At 40.8% G+C, this 19,796-nt stretch overlaps 1 protein-coding gene across 3 annotated transcripts in view; it reads left to right on the plus strand.

The window, feature by feature from the left end:
• Positions 1–783: 783 nt before the first annotated feature.
• Positions 784–19,796, plus strand: part of LOC118431394 (putative ferric-chelate reductase 1) — a 35,804-nt gene continuing 16,791 nt past the window's right edge. For 2 of the 3 annotated variants that reach the window (XM_035842587.1, XM_035842590.1), the window contains exon 1: positions 784–915. In XM_035842587.1, the coding sequence (XP_035698480.1) occupies positions 799–915 (117 nt within the window). In that variant the 5' untranslated portion in view covers positions 784–798. Of the gene's footprint in view, positions 916–17,607; positions 17,763–19,796 lie in introns of those variants that run through there. The other variant, XM_035842588.1, reaches the window with a different exon arrangement.

The raw sequence follows: 19,796 nt of genomic DNA on the forward strand, positions 1-19,796 counted from the left end.
GTTGGAAGTCGGTCCACTGTTACAGATGACCTTAATCCCGCTTGCACATAATTCATACTTCATGGGTATTTATTGTCACCGTTTACACTATCGATGTCTTCGAGTGTAATTTCCGGTTTTCTAGGAAACTGTGGCCTGGTATCCTTTCCTATTGTAGCTGCCAGGTTTCTTGGAATGTATTCTACGACTCATGCACCACATAACACTACAAATATATTGATGAATTACTTAGCTTTACACTGTGTTCTTTTTATTTTCAATAATGAAGATGTAACTTTAATAAACCCGGTACAATAGGCGTCGGGGGCGCATGTTTCCGTTTGTACCAATGCCATGTGAAACAATAGTACGTAAACACGTGTTTACCATGCCGTGTACCTGAAGCTTTTACAAACGAAATATAAAATGTACGTCATCGTCGTCAAGAGATACGAAACCTGTTCACAGCTTATATAGATCCAGCATGGGCCTTAAAGTCAACAGGACCTGTGTCCCTTCCCGCCCCCTCCCCACTCTACGACGTAGTAGTAGTCGCCAAATGGCAGAGATACTCGACGGCGTCGGTCAAGAAGAAACCGGTCTTTCCAGTTTCCTGGACTTCACCATAGCACTACTTACTGCGTTACAACATGTATTCAGGGCTTGTGGTGCAGGATCGGGAAGACAACATCATCTTGGGCAGCACAAAACACCAACCAAAGTTGAATCGCCCGGGCATGTAGTTCAGATCAACTCTGCGCAAACTCGCTCACCTTTGACCTTTGATGAGATGGCGGGAAACTATTCCAAGTAGGAAGAATGTCGTGGTTGAAAGAAAAATGGCGAGGATTCTTCTTCTCACCATTCCACTATGTCTGCAGCCACAAGTTGCCGCTCAAGTACAGTGTACATCACACACGATCGTCTGCGGTACGGGTGGGTAAACTCCTCTGAAGCAGCTTGGGTCCTGAGTATTAATGATTTATTACCACATTTAGAAGGGGGAGGGGTCTACTTCAGGTCTTCATTATCTCTGTGAAAGCAGACACATTATTTTCGGCCTGTCTCTGTCTGTCTGTTTGTTTGTTTGTTTGTTTGTCTCAGCTGACCAGTATGTGTCCGCAGTTATTCGAGTGACCCGGGTTCGAGAGTGGCAAGTGTGCGAGTGCTACATGTCATACATCATAGCTCCACCCACACAGTTAATTAGCTAATGTCATTAACCTATGTCTGGCAATCCTTGTTACTTGTTGTGCAACACTAGTAGTAATAGCTTGAAACTTCTCCCCGCTTTAGTAAAAACACGTGACGAATCTAGGATAAAGATGAACGCAGGTGGTTGGTAAGACCGTAAAAGCTAAAAGCCTTTTAAAGAATCGATAACAGAAATGTACCACACATTATCAAACAACTGCATCTGCACGTATCCTTCTGTACTTTGTAATGTTTTTCATGGTACTTTGAAATTCATCCCACAGATAATGAGACTACTATACCTGCAAGTTGAAACGAAATTTACGACGTACATGTAGAACCACCTTAAGGTTCATCCCAAATACCTATACAGCACTTCCAAACGTAAGCATGAATGTTTCTTGTGATGAATCTGCATTTATTTAAACTCTGTATTTATTTGAACTCCCCTTGTGTTTTAACCCCCATGGCTATTGAATGGTACGAAATTTGCCGTCTTGTTTTCTTTTACGTCCATTTAACGTCAACACGAACCTTCCACATAAATAAATGAATCAGATGTAAGTCACCAAGTAAATGCATACCTCTGACCTACAATGACAAAGAAATCATGAAAACACAGAACGCCAGATCTATGGAAGTGTTGCCTATCTGACATCAAAAAGTGACTTTTAAAGCAATACATATATATATTTCTGATGTAGTGATTGCTATCACATTTCACAAGTTAGACCTTCTGGACTTTGTTATATATTTTCCATCGCAGCATGAGTTACTGCGACAATTTGGTACAAGGCCCGACAGGACTGCATTTCCCATGCACACTTTGCAATAAAAAGACTTACCAAGCCAAACTTGTATTTGCCACAATATAACCAAAGGCTACTGCCGTAACCTGTGTCACCGTAATTCTACTTTATGGCCCAAAAAGCCGATTATATGCAGGACTTAGTGTTATTGTACTGCGCATGCTTTCCTCGTGGACTAATGAAATAGGATATGCAGTACGTTTTGATGGAAAAAATAAATAGAAAATCCCGCCTTTGAAATAAAATAAGAGGCTACTTACGGACGTGTCAGGTCGTGATCTTTTTTAAGAGGCTTTTTTTAGCTTTTCTTCTGGCTGGGCTATAAGTATATGCGGCCCGCCACGACTGCATACAGCAGTGGCTTATGAAATAGCAACTGCTTAGCGGTATTTATGACATCCAAAACAGTAATTTCCACGTACTTCACGGTTGCCGGACACTCAATCATAAAGTTAAGCTTTATAGTCCTTAGCGTAGCTTTAGACATTTAGCTGTTATTAAGAAGATTATCAGCTAGACAAGTACAAAAGAAAATTGTTTTTCGAGCAAAATCATTTGACTAACATATATTGCATTATAAGAGCATGGTCACTTTCGTCATTCACACAAACAGGGCATTCTTGGGATTGTTGCATTATTTGCATATGTGTCGTGCAAACTTCAGCTGTTATCAAAACGCATTCTTCGGTGCTTGTCGGCGGTTGGTTCTGTCAGCCTACCTGAAAATCCCACGACATTAAAATTGTACCTAGTTCTGCGAAGAATGTGCTTGTAATAGCCAATCGTGACCCAGGCATTGGTTCCTTCCAAGGTTACATGTAGCTATGCTGGGGCATTTTCGACAGAAATGTGCTATTAAAACTTGTTTCACACGTAAGGTAGTCATTGTCTAGTACTCTTTTATGGGAATTGCATCGAACGTATATCCAGCATAAAAAATGCAGTGCCAATATATCATATCGTGGATTTCTTCAAACCAGCGATAGCGTCTTATCATCTTCAAGTTTTCACTGTCTACACTAGATTCTAGCGTTAGTGTCCCAGAAGGCTGCAAATCTTCTGCTACATTTCATGTCACAGCACAACACTTCCACAGCTGGGTCTCGAACTTTTGAGGATCAAATATGTGCGTGTCGGTGTCGGTGTAAAAATCTCCGCCGCTACTCTCATCTCTAAATTACCTCACTTAGCTGGGCAATGTATGATCCATACGTATTTCCGCATCGTACATTAAAATGCTCATCAATCTGGGAAAACTTTTCGAGAATGTGGGTAGGCGCTATTTCACGTACGGTGAACACCCCCATTATCCCAGGACGAGCATACACACCCGCTGAGTCCATAGGAACTGGGGATCAAGAGACGTATGATGGTCTAGTATCTCGGCTTGGCTATCTTCCACGTTATATAATCCCCGCAAAACTCATCCAAAGTCCCTACGGCTCGTAACGGCTGGTAACGCTCCTTACCCATGCAGCGCAGACAGGTTCTGATGCGGTCATTGCTTCTTCCAATTTCTGGAAGGCTGAGGTAACCAAGACTTTAATCCGAGTGGTGTCTGGTCGGAATCACAAAAAGTGGTCGGTTTTACAGCGAAAGTTTTCGAAATGACTTTATATATACTATATGTGATACTAATTCACATCTTTGCTTTCAGATTCCGAATAAAAGATGAAGTAGTTGCAACCGTCAGATAACGACGGTTTGTTGCAGACCTGTTGCAGCTTCTCGGAAATGTCACTCAAATGCGTGGCATTTGCTCATGGGGAAAAGGTACACAATATAAGGCAAGAATTACATCCTTAGTCAGTGAAGTGAATGTCAATATACTCCCCCCTCAACTCAAAGTTTGCACATCAGTCTTTCCAGTTTCCGCCATTGACATCCAAATCTTTCCATGTCTTCTTCGAACTCGTGTCATGAAATGGGGGTAAGAATCCATGATGTCTGGAAAATGGTCTCACTGCTACGTTCTTCAGCACATTACCTTCTTTAATGTGTGCAATAAAGACTCCTTCCGGCCATGCATCTGAACTCTGTCTTTGGTCCTGTAGACTTCGGCACGCCCTTGACCCTTTTCAACAGAAATCTTCAGTAGAAACCGCTGTCATTGAGATTTGGAGATCGATCTGCCGTCTATCACATCTTGTGGAATTTACGTATTGAATATTCTAGGGCGAAACCATGTCAATATTGTCATGTCATTGTAGTTACTCTTCTGGAAGAAGTTGTCAAGAATTGTAAGCTTAGATACAATATTAAAATGTCTTTAAGTTCCTTTTTTCAGTCATAGATCTATTTTGATGATGCTAACGTTGCCGCCGGGAGCATGAGATCTCCTAGAAATCCACAGAGGCCTTCCCATAAAGCCTTTAAGGTCGTGTCCAGGTGTGATATATTCTAAAGGAATGTCCTCTTTGGCATGTCATACCATTACCTCTGTAATATCACGGGCGGACAACCGCGGAACCGTGTAAAAAGTAACGTTAGTGTCACTCCATGACACAGCTTTTCGCCAGTAGAATCGCGAAGTTTAGTTTTACGCCCTGGAAAATTAACCGTTACCTACAGAAACGAAGGTTTAAACGTGTCATCGTACAGTTCAGTATGGATGTTCCCTTCAATTGTTAATTTTCTGCACCGCCGGACGCTGGGGACGACTTCATCACGGTGTCAATCACTGTCGGAGCAGACTATTGGGTCAATTTGTCTTCCTCCATGTTGTCCTGTCGAGACGGGGGCAGCCTTCCCCAGTCTAACTACATTGGTACATGCTAAACAGCTGCGTGATAATTATCGGCTTTGTAGTTTCTATCAGAAGCCATGCTTGCTGGAAAAATAAAACAAACTGGACGAATAGACTGAATAATATGCTATATACGAGTTGGCCATTATCCGTGGATTGCAAATTGGAATTCTATGGCTGGATAACCCGTGCAGTGTATTATTCAGTCTATTGGACCAATTTCTACTAAATTTATATTTCCAGAAACCCATGGGGTTTGGTACTATGCAGAAAGGAATTAGTTGTAATCTGACGTCTAGACGACGCGACAGGCTGGAAACTAAATTTTACTTTCTTTTCAGCTTCAAAAATAGATAGAGGCCTGGTGCTTTCTGCTGGCCCTTCGTGGATACCCTAATTTGAGAGCGGGTGAAGAGTTCAAGCGCAGAAGAAATGGATTTCAAACTAGTGACTTTTCATTCGTCTGTTCCAGTCTCTTTTCCTGAAAGGACATTTTTTTCACCAGCATTGGGATAATAAATCATGGCTTTATTGTACTACAATACGTTCATCAAAAGCTATCAGACGCATAAAGCTATTCATTATTACTTCCTGCAATCGTATTATTATGATCCCTTCATCCATAAGAATGCATTTTAGAGCCATTCACATCTTAAAAGACAAACTAAAATCGATTGTGCAGATGAGTATCGTGTCGCCAAGTACTTTATAACACGATTGCCCCCAGGATATGGTTGAAAATCAATATATTTGTAGATAATGGTGTGTGGTGTGCCAATGCAATGTGAAGCATCTGTAGATACATTTTGTGCTCCCGGAAGTCCTTCACCTTACCTTGCATCAGATATTCCCCGACTAGTAGTTCTAAACCACATATCTCCATGGGTGAAACATATTGCCAATAGCCTTATGGGCTCCGGATCTGGTCCCAATTTGGTTCTGATGGGCCTAGGCCGTGGTAAATAATAGCTCATCTTTCCGTAAGGACTATAAAGAGTCAACTCTTGCAGTGTCTGTGTTCATCATGCAGTAAATCATATCAAGCTTGGTCGGGTGACGGGACCAACTTCCGACCACCTTTAACCGATTGCCCATCGCATTTCCGTACGGTGACATGCTGTGAGCAATCAGGCTGATAGAAATCGTTAAATTCCCTCTCATATTTTTTGTAACAAGTGGTTAATGGTTATGCCTGAAGTACGGGATTTACCTGAAACATTTGTTTGACTCAATCGTACCCAATGGAACTTGTTCTACGTATTACTATACATTCTGTTGATCGAGCGTTCGAGACACAAGATAGTGGTTATTTCCAGAATCTCGTCGCTTTTTCTTTTCGCTCTCTTTACTGCATATTTTCATTCAACCAAAAGCATTGATATTGCTGGTGTTTCCCCCATTGTAGCCATATTGAACATGTATGAAAAGCTTGTGATGGTCGATGCACGTTTTTATAGATAACTTTCTAAAACATTTTCTTTCATCAATCGAGTATCCTAACTCTAGTACACGTCAAGTAAGTCTCAGTCCCATTCTATGAAGAGCATAACTGAACTATATCTTTACAAATCTGTTCATGCATAACAGCATCACGTACGACGCCTAAGCCACTGGGAAATTGCCATTTCAAAAACTATACGCGGCATGATCCCATGAGCAGAAGAGCTCAATTCGCCTCGGTCATACTCATGAAAAGAGAATTTCCTGTACCGACGAGAAGCGCAGCGATGGAGGGGATCATGATTGGGTATTACCAATACATTAGCGCCCTTTAACTTTTCCATTTACCGGGTAAAGTTGCATCTGCGGTAAGAAAGGAAGAAAGTACGAAAGGAAGAAACCCCGAGACGGCCAAGGGAGGGTTTTAAAACGACGCATGGTGAGAAAATTTAAAGCCATTCAAGATGATACAGAATACTAATGACATAGTATGAATGGTCTGATATTTTTAAGTACTTGCATTTTCCTGGTTTATGACTTTTCTCTAGATAAGACAAATCAAAGTTTACGGAAAGTTCTACCATACCGCTACTATCTTATGTATATACACTCCTGATCATGACCATCTGACCATCGATAACAATCTTATGATATAGCTTGTGGGCATTGTCCGTTCGTGAACTAACACATCCCCTGAGTCCATCTTTACAAAGGCACCCGGTGACTATGCACATATTTTATAGGTGCAATGGCAGTGACAAACGACTTTCTCCGGGTTACATCTCAAAGTGTGCCTCCGCTGTCTTCCTATGGCTACGCCTGTGTCAACTGCCTGACTCCCTGAGATAAGTAATACCTTCTGTGTACATGGCACCTGCAAGGGTCACTTCGATGAAATAACAATGATCGTACTAAATCACAACATCTAAAAACGTCGAAGACGAGGGGGACCTTTTAAGATTCCTTGGTGAACGCAGATGTTTCACTGGAAATACGTTGAAAAGGCATTTACCCTTTAGCGTGACATATGGGGAACTTTGAGGTTGTGGCTGCCGTACTTTAATCAGATCATAATGATGGCATTTGTGGTGACAGTGAGTAATGTAATCCCGTGCAATGGAGCAAAATGGGTCAAATGATAAATTCCATAAAACATAAGAAGGCGGCCAAAACTGTAGTGAAATCACGGTCCGTTGATGGGGTAAAGCGTACTGTGGTGTTTGTGTGATGTTAACGTGACATACGGCTGTTTTTTTAGCTGAATTAAACTTGGCATAAAGTGTCAACAAGTCAAACGTAAGGTATTAACAAGATGATGGAGCAGATTGAGTAACAAAAGCAAACACTATGGAATTTGGTATATTTATCACGCCGACACCCTTCTTCAATTATAATGCTCATTGTCATGTGTCAATTCAGTTCCTCATAGTCCTTCCGATCTCTAAAAAGGTTATGCCCCTAGTAACAGTTAAGCACGTTTCATTCCAGTAAAAGAAGAAGAAATGGTGACTGCGTACGTGTGTCACATTCCGAACCGCAATGTACATAAAGCACGTTTACGATGTCACACTAAACTTAACTCTTCGTCATTCTTGGAATTTCCGCTCAGATAGTGTCAAATTATGAGACTTTTGATTATGACTTCATGGACGTTCTAGTGGCCATTACTTGATATCCTGTAGCAAGAGACTGGTCGAACTTACCATAGTGAATGGCTGTTACTGGCGTTGACATATCGATAGAGTCGTATACTACTTTCTGTGACGAAATGGGCGATTATCTTTGGAGCAATGAAAATGTTGACCTAGACTAATAAAAAGCTAGTAATAACAAAATATCGTCGGGCCATGTAATGACCTTTTGGAAACAGTCTTTCATGTGTACTTTATGTCCACGGGGACATTTCATTGCTTTAATGACCGCTTTTTATGGCGCGTAAAATCCCCTCAAGAAGCGTTGGCTATCATCATAAAATCTCACCGTGACATAAACTAACGATGATTTGGTCGGTGATAACCAGAGACCGGGCCTGACTTGACTCCCAGATATTGTATCATTTAGTCTGACGGATTCAAGATTCTAGCGGCCCTTCCATGCACTTATCAGGCCGGAGGAGGCCATCGACAGCGAAGGATTGTGTAACAGAGGCTATAATATTCTTGTCACAGACAGAAATAGTATTGTTTTATTCTTATTTCACTAACGTTTATATCACAATAAGTATAAACTGATGGTTACCTACAATGATCAGGGTATATATATATTCATTTATGTATACATGTGTTTCGTTGTAAATATCAACGCCATTCAGGCTGCCATGTCAAGGTGTGTAACGTTACGTTGAATGTTGATAAACATTGATAAGACAAGACACAGTTTTAAGTAATGTTTAAGAACGGGCTGGGTGAGAGAGAGAGAGACTATTGTGGTCTATACGTGGTCTTCCGCTGTCTGATTAGAAAAATATCTAGCAACTAATGAATACAGCAACGTATGTGAATACACTAATAAGAGTACAGCTAAAGTGATGAATAAATGATAACAGATACATACTATAGATAACAACCAAATAAATGCAACAACTTACAAAGGAGTAAGAATAGATAACCATAACAACTAATAACTATAACAGCCAAATGATCAATAAAGACTGATTAGGAAAAACAAGATTTATACTGATAATCTGAGAATTTATGAACAGCATGATAACAAGAACTTCTTAAATAACTCCGTCAGGCATTACTTGATCGCACAAAGTAATTTGTAGGTTGTAAATGTCAGATAGTACGAGTGATGCTACCTCAGTATCAATGCTGTTATCAGGTGTTTTGACAGCCACAAAAGTGATTAGTTAATGAGAATATACTTGATGCTGATTATATTTTGCTAATCCATCTAACTGTCGTGTATGTCAGATACAATCATATAACACTGACAAGCATGATTAGATAAACAAATCTATATCATCAAATGTTCACTATTTTTTTCATTAATTCGAGAAACTGACACATCCGCACGTGGCAATTAATAAGTAATTAGCAAGTATTGCCAATTTGCCATATTAGCCCGCAAATCGCGATCGGTACTGAATATGATATACATGTACAGCATATATACATGTGTACACCACATACATGTACACAAGGAGGTCATAACCTCCTTGATGTACACCATATTCATGTACACCATATACATGTACCGTTCGAATAATGTATCTATCGGTGACAGACATCAGATGATGACATGGAGTTCTGGTTGAATTGCGAGGCTATGTCATTTGTGCATCATTGTAGCGGTACTTTAAAAGTACCACTATGGAAATATTGATAGCATGAAAGATCATCTGTGTAAGTAAATCAACAAAGAATTTCACTATTCTCCATTTCAAGATAATGAACTCATCGAAGTTCGCACAACCTTCTTCCGGACCTGATTGTATATCACCGATACCCGATATGAATTGGGCTGAAGGAGGTTCTAAAACAGTATGACGGTATGCATTAAACCTCAACCGTTTTATAGACAAGGTAATGATCCATGAATCCACCCACCGTCTCTTCTTCGTACTTAGACAATCTGCGATGACCTTGGTTAAAGTTATAGAAACTTGATTCTCAGTAATGTGGGCCAACTTTGTGCTCTACTTTCCAGACTCCTTGCATGTCGTTGATAAAGTCCTGATCGATTTGTACCTGCCGCTTGCTTGGCTGTTACAAGGGCGTTTAGCGGTCGTTTACATCACCATCTCAGACTTCAGAGGCAGGAGATCGTTTCCGGTCGGGCGATGCTGCTTTGTTCATGGAGGCGGAGGGAATCAAGGCAAAGCCTTTGAGTAGTTCTCGGTAAGCGGGAAGTCCGGGAAGTTGATTCAACTCAGAGCATGGATCAACGGTGTAAGACGTGTGCCCAAGGAGGGCATTACACACACGCTTACTGTGAAAGAGCATACCTGTAATGTTACCTGGTTGAATGCTGTTGACGGTGGTGTACAGTACGCAGTTCAAATCATTAATACCCTCACCATGTGACACCATGAAAGTTACCCGGTGTACCATTTGTGGCATTACTTGCTTATAAAGCCGATGCACAGCGGCTGCCATATTGCAAATCCAGTAAAGAAAATTGCTTGAGTTGAAAAGGACGTCGTTTTTTGATGCCGTATGTAATCATGGTGAAGTCAATTTAAAAAAAATGTTCAAGTCGTATCTGAACTAACAAGGTGACACAAGAACACTCTAAAAATCCTATCGAGAGTTTTTTTTACTTCAATCACTGAACTTTTATGTAAGGAAGAGCAACAATCAATCCTAATAGAATAGAACGGCATATAATAGAATAGAATGGTAGTCTAAAATGCGTATCTTTCTATATACATATACCTTGCATATGGATTTATTTTGCCGTGACATATGAGGATGATTCCAACCATTGCCTGACACGATGCTATGCGGTGTCTGCGTAGAGCATCAGGGAACTTGTGGTTTTGGTGCACCATAACTCAACAAGATACGGCAGGGGGGATTTGAGCCGAAGCTTATCTTCACATGACGTATGGTCGTAATTTTGCCGCCATCGAAAGATCCACGCCGTGGGGAAATTACTGAAGTTGTTTTTCACTTCACAAATATCGGCAGGAAAATCTATTGCGTTTTGTATTTTCCCACACCGAGACATAGTCTTTCAACGCGCTTGAATATTTATTTTCTCCCGCGCCCGAAAATGCCTGGCCAGTGTGGTCTTACTAAAACTTACTCCAACAGCTTTAGCTGACTTCATCAAAGCAACGGTTATGCCAACACTACCAAGTGTAAGTGCGGATTATCGTCGAACCCCAACACAATTTCGACACGTTTACTGACTTCACGAAAGCTGCAACCTTCCCTAAACCCACTCATTACAGAAAACGTGAGACACTTCGTCTTCCACTGCTTCCAAAAAAGATGCCAAATCCCAAAAGCTTAGATTGTAGTCCGTAGCAGCCCTTATTAGAATTTGTTCCACCTGTCACCATTGTTATCTTGCACCGTCTGCATACTTTTCTATGTACTGTTGCATGTTGCAATTACCTGTTTAGCCCTCGGGCAAGAGCTTGCAAGTAAAACTCATATGTAGTGTACTTAAAGGAGAAAATGTTTGCTGGTTGCGAATGCCTCTTAAGACGCACCCGTCAACGGAAGATAAGTGCAAGTTTAAACTTCAACTACAGTGACACCGCGGCTGACCAGACTTACAGAATAGATGTGCGAGGTAGTTTTCCATCTTCTGAAGATCCTTGATGGATCTCCAGCGGCGGGGCGATACTTTACTCTTCCTGCCTGTCGGCTCTTCAAACGCGGCCACCTGGCGGTCGGGCCGGCCGCGTGACGCCTGTTGGACACGCCACAGCGGCTCCACAAGCCGCGCAGATCCCGCTAAGACCCTCATAAATGTGGAATGACTCGGCTCGCCGCGGTAGACGTTGTTTGGGAGGCGCTAAAGCTTTCATGAGATTCACACATTTCTGTTTCAAGATGGCGGGGTCAGCGCGCGGGTCACTGCTGTCGGCGCCACGCTGCCGGCCCACAAACACCGCAAGTCCTCCTGGAAGGTGAACACGACTTCTGGAACAGTCGCCAGCAGATTACAGCATTCAAAAGTGAGGGTCGGACTTCTTTGTACGCTCTGGAGCAAAGCATCTTGCCCAGAAGCAGTTGATCCTGAAATGCACTGTTCTAAAACTTTGTCTTGTTTCAAGTTTTGTAACAAGAACAGGTTGACTCCCGTAGGATCCTTTCAATGTTTTTTTAAACGAATGTGCTCCGTGCTTCCTTGTGCATAAAACCACGGCGAAAGCCGCGTAACATTTGCCCTCAAACTTTCTTTTTTCAAGCTGACTTCGTCAGGTGAATATAGAATGAGATAAACTTCACATACACATGTATCGTGGTGATTTAGCCAAGGAGGGGTCAGTACTTCTAGCACCCGGTTACAACTTTTAAATGAATACGTATACCGTTTTGAAGAGAATAGTATTCGTCTATAGTATATATATATAGTATTTCTATTGCTCTGAAGGAATCAACCGCGGCATATGAAATGAACTTTGCACTATCCAAGCAAGCTATGAGGGAAAATGCCACTAGGGAATATAAGGGTCAACATTTAGAGCAGCAAAGACGAAAGCAAAACAAGAATAAATGAAATACAATGCGGAAAACGAAAAGCAAGAACTAGAAATAAAAGTAGTTGATATGAATGAATGGGACAATTATATTTGATGTGCCTCTCTCGCCGGTATCAACTTAATTTACAGACGTGCAATTTGTCAGTATCCAGTCGTGTTCAGATTACTTACTGTTACTGCCCTAAGCCAATCCCAACATTTTGACGGTTTGAAACTGGGACGTAAGTTGCTCACGGCTGTACGTTCCCGGGGAGTTACAACTGAACTCCGTAGCCTCATAGCCTTCGCAGACATGGGGCGAAACTCCCTTCCACTGTAAACTACTTTTCTAGGTAAACTCCCTCCATCGGCAAACTCCCTTTCCCGGCGCGGCAATAGAGAACTATAGCTAACTCTGAAACTAGCGCCGAACCTAGCCCCACTCAAAGTATGCGAAGGAGACTATACGGCAAACTACTTTTTTAGGTAAACTCCCTATATCAACAAACTCCCTTTCAAGAAAATATTAGCTTATAAAACTTTGAAAATAGCGAACTAGCGTCGTACCCCCATAAAAGTATGAAATGTTTACTGACACGACAAAAGGACAGCGACTTTTGTAAGATCTAGAACATAAAATTATAGCCAGCACCACTTAAAGTCTGCAAAGTAGGCTATATGAACTCCATGACTTTGTGAGTTTAATTGCCGGTGTCATTTCCTACAGATCTGTGACGAGTGGTGGGTGGGGAAGTGGCGTTCATTTCGGCGCCGGCGCCACCTCACGTTACTGCACATTTCACGCAACGAAACCTCTCCTTTAATTAAACCAAAAAACGTTCTTACCTGCCCAAGGGTGTCTGAAAAGTATGAGACTCTGTTATGATGATTGTAACATGCCCATATTCCTCTTTGGCGGTACCTTTATGTGTCCATGTTAGATATATGACTTATCATCACAGTCACGAAATAAAAGTTTTGCGTGTATTAGATGTACTTTTCTCGCATCTACGTGCTTAAATGAAGCCGTACTCACCCTTCTGAATCGATGATAATATAGTACATAAAGCTGAGAATACATGTGTTGTGTGTTGCATATCACCTTCACTGATTACCTGCTTGAGATGAGAAATTGCAGCGTACTCCTATATGGAGAGTTATATTAGACATAAATCTTTATTTTCATACCTGTGATGTTTGGCATACTAATCTTGAACCAGATATTGTATAAAAGGAAAACATAAAGAATATAATTAGTTTTCTACCATTTTACGCAGTAGCCGCAAACTTGAAACCATCAGATTCTATACTGTGTGTTATGTGCGGCTGCAACAAACTGTGTGGCTGCAACAAACTGGTTTTCCAGGCTTTTCTCAAGTAGACATGAATGTGCTAATCAAAGCAATGGCAGTATTATATACATGTGATGAAGACGTCAATATACGGGTATAATCGGTGACGTGGAAATACATGTACTCTCAAAGCACAGCTTCCTCTATGAAGGCGATATCTCACTACACTGCGGCACCGTGCTCTAAATTGATCATCAATTTATGTTATCCTTGGCTTTATATTGCGAACATCTTTCAAAACGTATGACAAAAAGACAACAAATCAGACAAAGAGTGGAAGTATTCGTTTTCAATCCATCAATCCATCAACTTCGTCGAGCGCTCTTCAGATCGCTCTGCCGCAGTGAGATACGAGTGCCCCTTAAGAACGCCTCCTGTCGATTTTGCTTTGTACGCCATCTGAGTAACAGTCGTATATATCGATCACACGACTTTTTATAGCACGGCTTTCTGAAGCAGGTATGCCAGAGTCAAACATTGTACGACATAAATTACGGTACATCTACGATTTTTCAAGAATGCCCTCAATTCGTTACCGTATCTCTATCGTAGGACGTACGCATAGTATAGTATAGTATAGTATAGTATAGTATAGTATAGTATAGTATAGTATAGTATAGTATAGTATAGTATAGTATAGTATAGTATATAGTGGTATAGTATATGGTATAGTGACTCACAAATCTTCTCTTTTCCTCTCTCTATACATAATGTTATATATCTCTTAGGCATACACGCGCCGTGTACCACTGTTTTGCTTTGTTTGCAATTAGCTTTCGTGTATGGTTTTGCAGTAAAACATTCTTAGGAGGTGAAAACTCGTAAGATTACTAGTACTTCATGATGCCGTTATCTCATTACTTGCAATGATGATTTGTGTGTTGATTCTGGTATTGCTGACGAAAACTACGTTTTATTGCCTCACTTTCTGAAGGACACCTTGAGAAGGTAATTGGATTATCCAGCGCCTTGGGATGAAAATAAGCGAACGCATTCTAAACACAACGCGACGCTGTCTTGGCAATCAGAATTAGTGAAGTGGTGATTGAACAAGACGTCTCAGGGGTGTGAAGATGTGTTAGTGACAACGCAATTAAGATCCTCAATGCCATTCTCAGATTTCAAGGGCGAAAATATATGTATAAATGTTCGCCTTGCTATTAAAAATCATTGGTGAACACAAGTATGTGTAGAACAAATAACGTTTATACTAGGAACGTTAACTTATTTAACACACTGTCAAGTCATACAACACCCAGTGTCCAAAAATGCACAATATGCGCAGATCGTAAGATACCATATATCATGTCCATCATGAATAAATCGTATAAATATACGAGGCATGGGTTTCTAGTCCCCCCAGACCTCCCAGGGAAATGTCCTGTTGAAGACGAAACCCCCGGGTCGTTTTGGAAGTTTCTGAAGATTGAAAAAAATCTGTGTTCTAAAACTTTAAGGGAGTTGAGCTATGTGCTAGTGGGCGGTAATAAAGTGAAGTAAGTCCGTCTGCCTGACCAAGCCCGCGGCTTCCGCCGTAATCCACTCAGAAATGTTGAATAGTTTCTGGACCCGGACATTTGTCGTGAAATTTAGTTTATTTAGCATATCTGGCAATGTATCGAAAGAGTTTAGATGGAGATGGGGGAACTGATTATCGACGTGGGGGACCGACCTGGGTGGGGGGAACGACTTGGGAAAGGGGGGGGGGGGGGGTTCTGGCGGACGACCTGGGGGGAAAAGACCTGATACCGGAGACATGTACCTGTCTCTGACGAAACTCCATGCAGTCGGATAGGTGACCAAGCCATGTGACCCATGTTAAGGTGTCACGGAGCGGCTTGTTGGCGGCAAATGCTGGGTTAATTGAGGTCTGGGACGTCTTCACCTCTTCCTTATACGTCTTAGTGGCGGCATTCTATCAAACCGCGCATGCTTCGGTGCTCTTCATTGATGTCACCAAGTGTCAGGGTACCGGTAGTCTCTGTACTACCTTAGATTCAACTCTAACTCTTACTCATAGATAGATAGATTTAGATTGATTGAAATTGCAGACAAAGCAATACATGGCAAACCAGAAGGGTTTAGCTGATATTGCTGATATTGGGTGCCAACACATACATACATTTACACTTCTCATTGAATACACATAATTAACTCAACTGGTTATCGTATAGATGTAGATACATGATTGTGATGTACGATACTAAATGCTCAAAATGCCCAACAACCAATGACACATGGTATATAATGTTTATAACTGTTTTAAGAAGCGAGGAGAAGTTGAACTTGTACATACTAGAATGTATTAGCATATGTAGAGATGATAAGATACCTTTTTGTCAAAATTGTACCTTATCACTAGCGCTACGACCTGTACTTAGTTTGTTTGAGCACAAATGTACAATAAAGGTCATTCATTATTATAATACCAAATGCTCAAAATACCAGACGAGTCATCAGCGCCGTTTGATGATCAGAAAACTGATTCTAGGATATTGCAAGGAAAAATGGTAGGGGTTCTGCAAAACTCCTCTGATCGCAAGATGTCCCCACAGTGTGGTGTCGCCTTTTAATCTATGATGCAATGTTGACCTTGGTACCAAGAAGAGAGATATATAGAGAGGAAGATAAACAGATAGACAAATAAATGCGCAATGGCAATTATTGAATGAAAGACCTTTATTGTACATTTATGCTCCAACAAGCTAAGTACAGGTCGTAACTATAAGGCACAATTTCATCTACAGAGACTACTATGTGCTAGTATGTACAGGTTCAACTTCTTCTCGCTTCTTAATACAGTTGTAGACAAATAAATGCGCAATGGCAATTATTGAATGAAAGACCTTTATTGTACATTTATGCTCCAACAAGCTAAGTACAGGTCGTAACTATAAGGCACAATTTTTCATCTACAGAGACTACTATGTGCTAGTATGTACAGGTTCAACTTCTTCTCGCTTCTTAATACAGTTGTAGACATATTATGATCCATAACGCTGCATCGCCAAATCATATGCAGGTGAAACTATCTCTGTGATTTCTTGCTAAAACTTTCTCTACTTTACTCTTAATTACTTCACCGATTTCCCAAACACTATCCCGTGCCAAGTGACCAAGGTGATCCCATAAATAGACAATGTAACGTACAGTATACATAAATGGATAAATTACGCAATAACAATGCTGATAGTCCCGGATTTGATAACTGGCAGGCCGGCCCACCAACTGAAGGCCACGCAGACACAACGTTTGACATTCAGTCTGACAAAGAAAGAGTCTTACCCAAATACTAGACAAGTAGATTGACGTCATTGCGGTGGTACTAGTAACACGCCCACTCAACTGTATGGTGGGACAGCGGAGATTGGACATGATCATGAGAGTGACTAAGCAGAAATTCTACTGAGTGGTACAACCCGAAAGTTCATTGATGGGCGTGGCTATAACAACCTACGTAACGTCCGATGCCATACTACAGTACATGATATCATAATTATGAAATTTGGGCATCGTATAACATGTAGGGTAGTTAGTTACACGTTATAAATGCAATGAAACAAAAACGATTTAATATTATATTCTAGTAGGTGTAGTGAAAAAAAGGGAACAAAACATTACCTTAAAAGATTATTCTTTCGCGGGATGCCTTTTCTAACTTATGATGATTTGTGCTCACTTGATCACATTTTTCAGCAGTAAACAGTCCTTGAACTGAAAAGAGACATTATTTATATAATCAGGAACGTAACACGGACAGTCCGTTATATGTCATGGTAGGGTTTCAATCTAACAACAACTAACGTCCTGTCCTTACATTATAAAACCACCATTTTTTCTTGTCTATTGTGTGCTACAAAAATATCATAATGTACTTCCCATCGCACATTGCAAAATAAAAGATCATAACATCCATCTGCCACCCCGACATTGTAACCTACAATGGTTTGTCCCGAAAGAAAGGTGAAAGGTCATCACGAAGAAAACACGCCCTCGTAAATCGCACGAGAAGGCGCTGCCGGGCACTTCACCAAGATCGCCGTGTTTCTCCCTGCTTTGGGCGTTTCTTCCTCTTGTAGCAGCGACTTCCATGATATAAGGTAAGCAGGAATCAAACACGAACATTTTGGAACCAGTGGAATCAACGTATGACTGTTGTAACGCCATAAGTTTAGCAGAACAGACCGCCGCCTGTAACCACTAGTCTGACTGAGGTAAATTATGCTCCCACCGGCCTTTCTTAATCAAAACATATGGTAGCCATATAAACTCGGGGCAAGTGGTAGATACGTTCAACAACAAAGGGATCTAGTTGGTTTCATACTCCTAAGGTCCTGGCGATTAGATTGTGTGCATAAATGTCCAAATGTCGCACCTTTGGAAGTGCTTCAAGCATGAAGTGTTGTGTACACAGAGAGTTATAGACCTAGGGCGGTCTTTCCAGTTCATAAACAACAGCCAGGTGAATAGATACTTGCGTGGGAAAGCGTTTAGACCGTAGACAGCTTATTTCAAGACTTAGAAGTTAGACAAAGATTTGGCAAGGGAAAAATATCTCTTGCCCATCCCCCAGTAGTATATTCTGATGTGATTATTGTGAAGTTTGTAATTTAGTTAATGCTTTAATTAAAACTGAAAGTTTGTGTTTAATATGCATAATGTTTTGACCTATTTTATATGGTACAATGTAGTAGAAGAATATTAGTCTGGACCCTGTTGATTTTGTAAAATTTAGGTTAGAATTCAAAACAGGCAGTCTTGCAGCTAAAGGCTCTAGTAAATTTTGTTTTCAGTGTGACTACTGTCATTGTGACACTTGAATACCTTACTGGCTGCAAAATAGTAAAAAGAAATCTATACTCAACTCGTGAACTATGAACACAGTTAAAGTTGCCCCTTAGCCCTCTTTTGCATTTGCACACGCTTGCCCAGCCCCTTTACAGCAAGAGTCAAAGATCTCACGACCCTGTGAAATATTCAGTTTCCTGTATGTCTTGTTAAATTATAGTTCATTAATTATGCTAGCCAAATAGAATTTTAATTCATTTTGCATGTCTATTGTTTAAAAAACACCTTTGGTGACCTTGTCCTAGAATTAGTAGCCTCTTGCATTGATCATTGGACAGTCATGTCGGATTAACAACAAGTTCAACCATCTCTGAACACTACTTCCTGCCAACAAGTCTAGATCTGAACTTTGCAATGTTTCCCACAACTGATCATGAGCTCCTGCCAGTCTACTGACAATACTATTAAAAACAAGAGCTGACTAATGTGGACACCAACAACTCAAACACTGCATTTTAGCAAAACCTCCATACACAACAAACATAGCTGTAGCGCAATTAGCACAAAACCTGTACCAGTCAGTGCCATGCACTGCGATGTTGACAGTTGCTATAGTATTATAGCCTATTTGATCCATTGACCGTTAGTTCAACACTGGCACAAGTGGGCCTATAGGGACTCCAATGTCCAGTAGAGCATGACTCAGCTTGTTTTGCTGTGCCCTCTCTACTTTCACCTGTACTATTTTAGATCCACTTCATTTCTTAAGTTATGGGGCCTCAATGCTTCAGATTCTGCTCAGTACCTGAACCAATTCTAATTGATGTTTTCTGTGGCCCATGGTTTGAAGCAATACCCCTTCAGTTAACAGAATTTGAAGTTAGGCTCCCACTACTATCAATTTCGACTGTCCCAAGCTGTTATTTTACCCTGTCTTCAAAGACATACTGATGATATTCCAAACTGCATTATTTATTAGATTTAAAGTATATGTAGCAAAATAGATTTTGCATGTCATTAATATTTTGAAATGTTCAGTTCAAATGCATTTTGACTTTAAGTTTTCTCTTATACTAGTAAGACATTACATGGAAAAACAGCAAGATATTGTCTTTTTAGTCAGAAGCTTTAGTTAGTCTATTCGTCAAACTGTCCTATTGTTATACTCTTGTCTTGCACCGTGACGTCTATATCATTATAAACTTGTGTTATTGTTCTTCCACGAAGCATGTCACAAAATTCAGGGAACAAGAGGATATTTCCAAGGAAAAGTGACAGGCAGGGATCATATCCTGCCTTTTGTGACCTTCTCAGAAGCCTAGGCAATTCATTCTCGGTATTGCTGT

The sequence above is a fragment of the Branchiostoma floridae genome, chromosome 15, assembly GCF_000003815.2.
Source record: "Branchiostoma floridae strain S238N-H82 chromosome 15, Bfl_VNyyK, whole genome shotgun sequence".
Taxonomy (NCBI): domain Eukaryota; kingdom Metazoa; phylum Chordata; class Leptocardii; order Amphioxiformes; family Branchiostomatidae; genus Branchiostoma; species Branchiostoma floridae.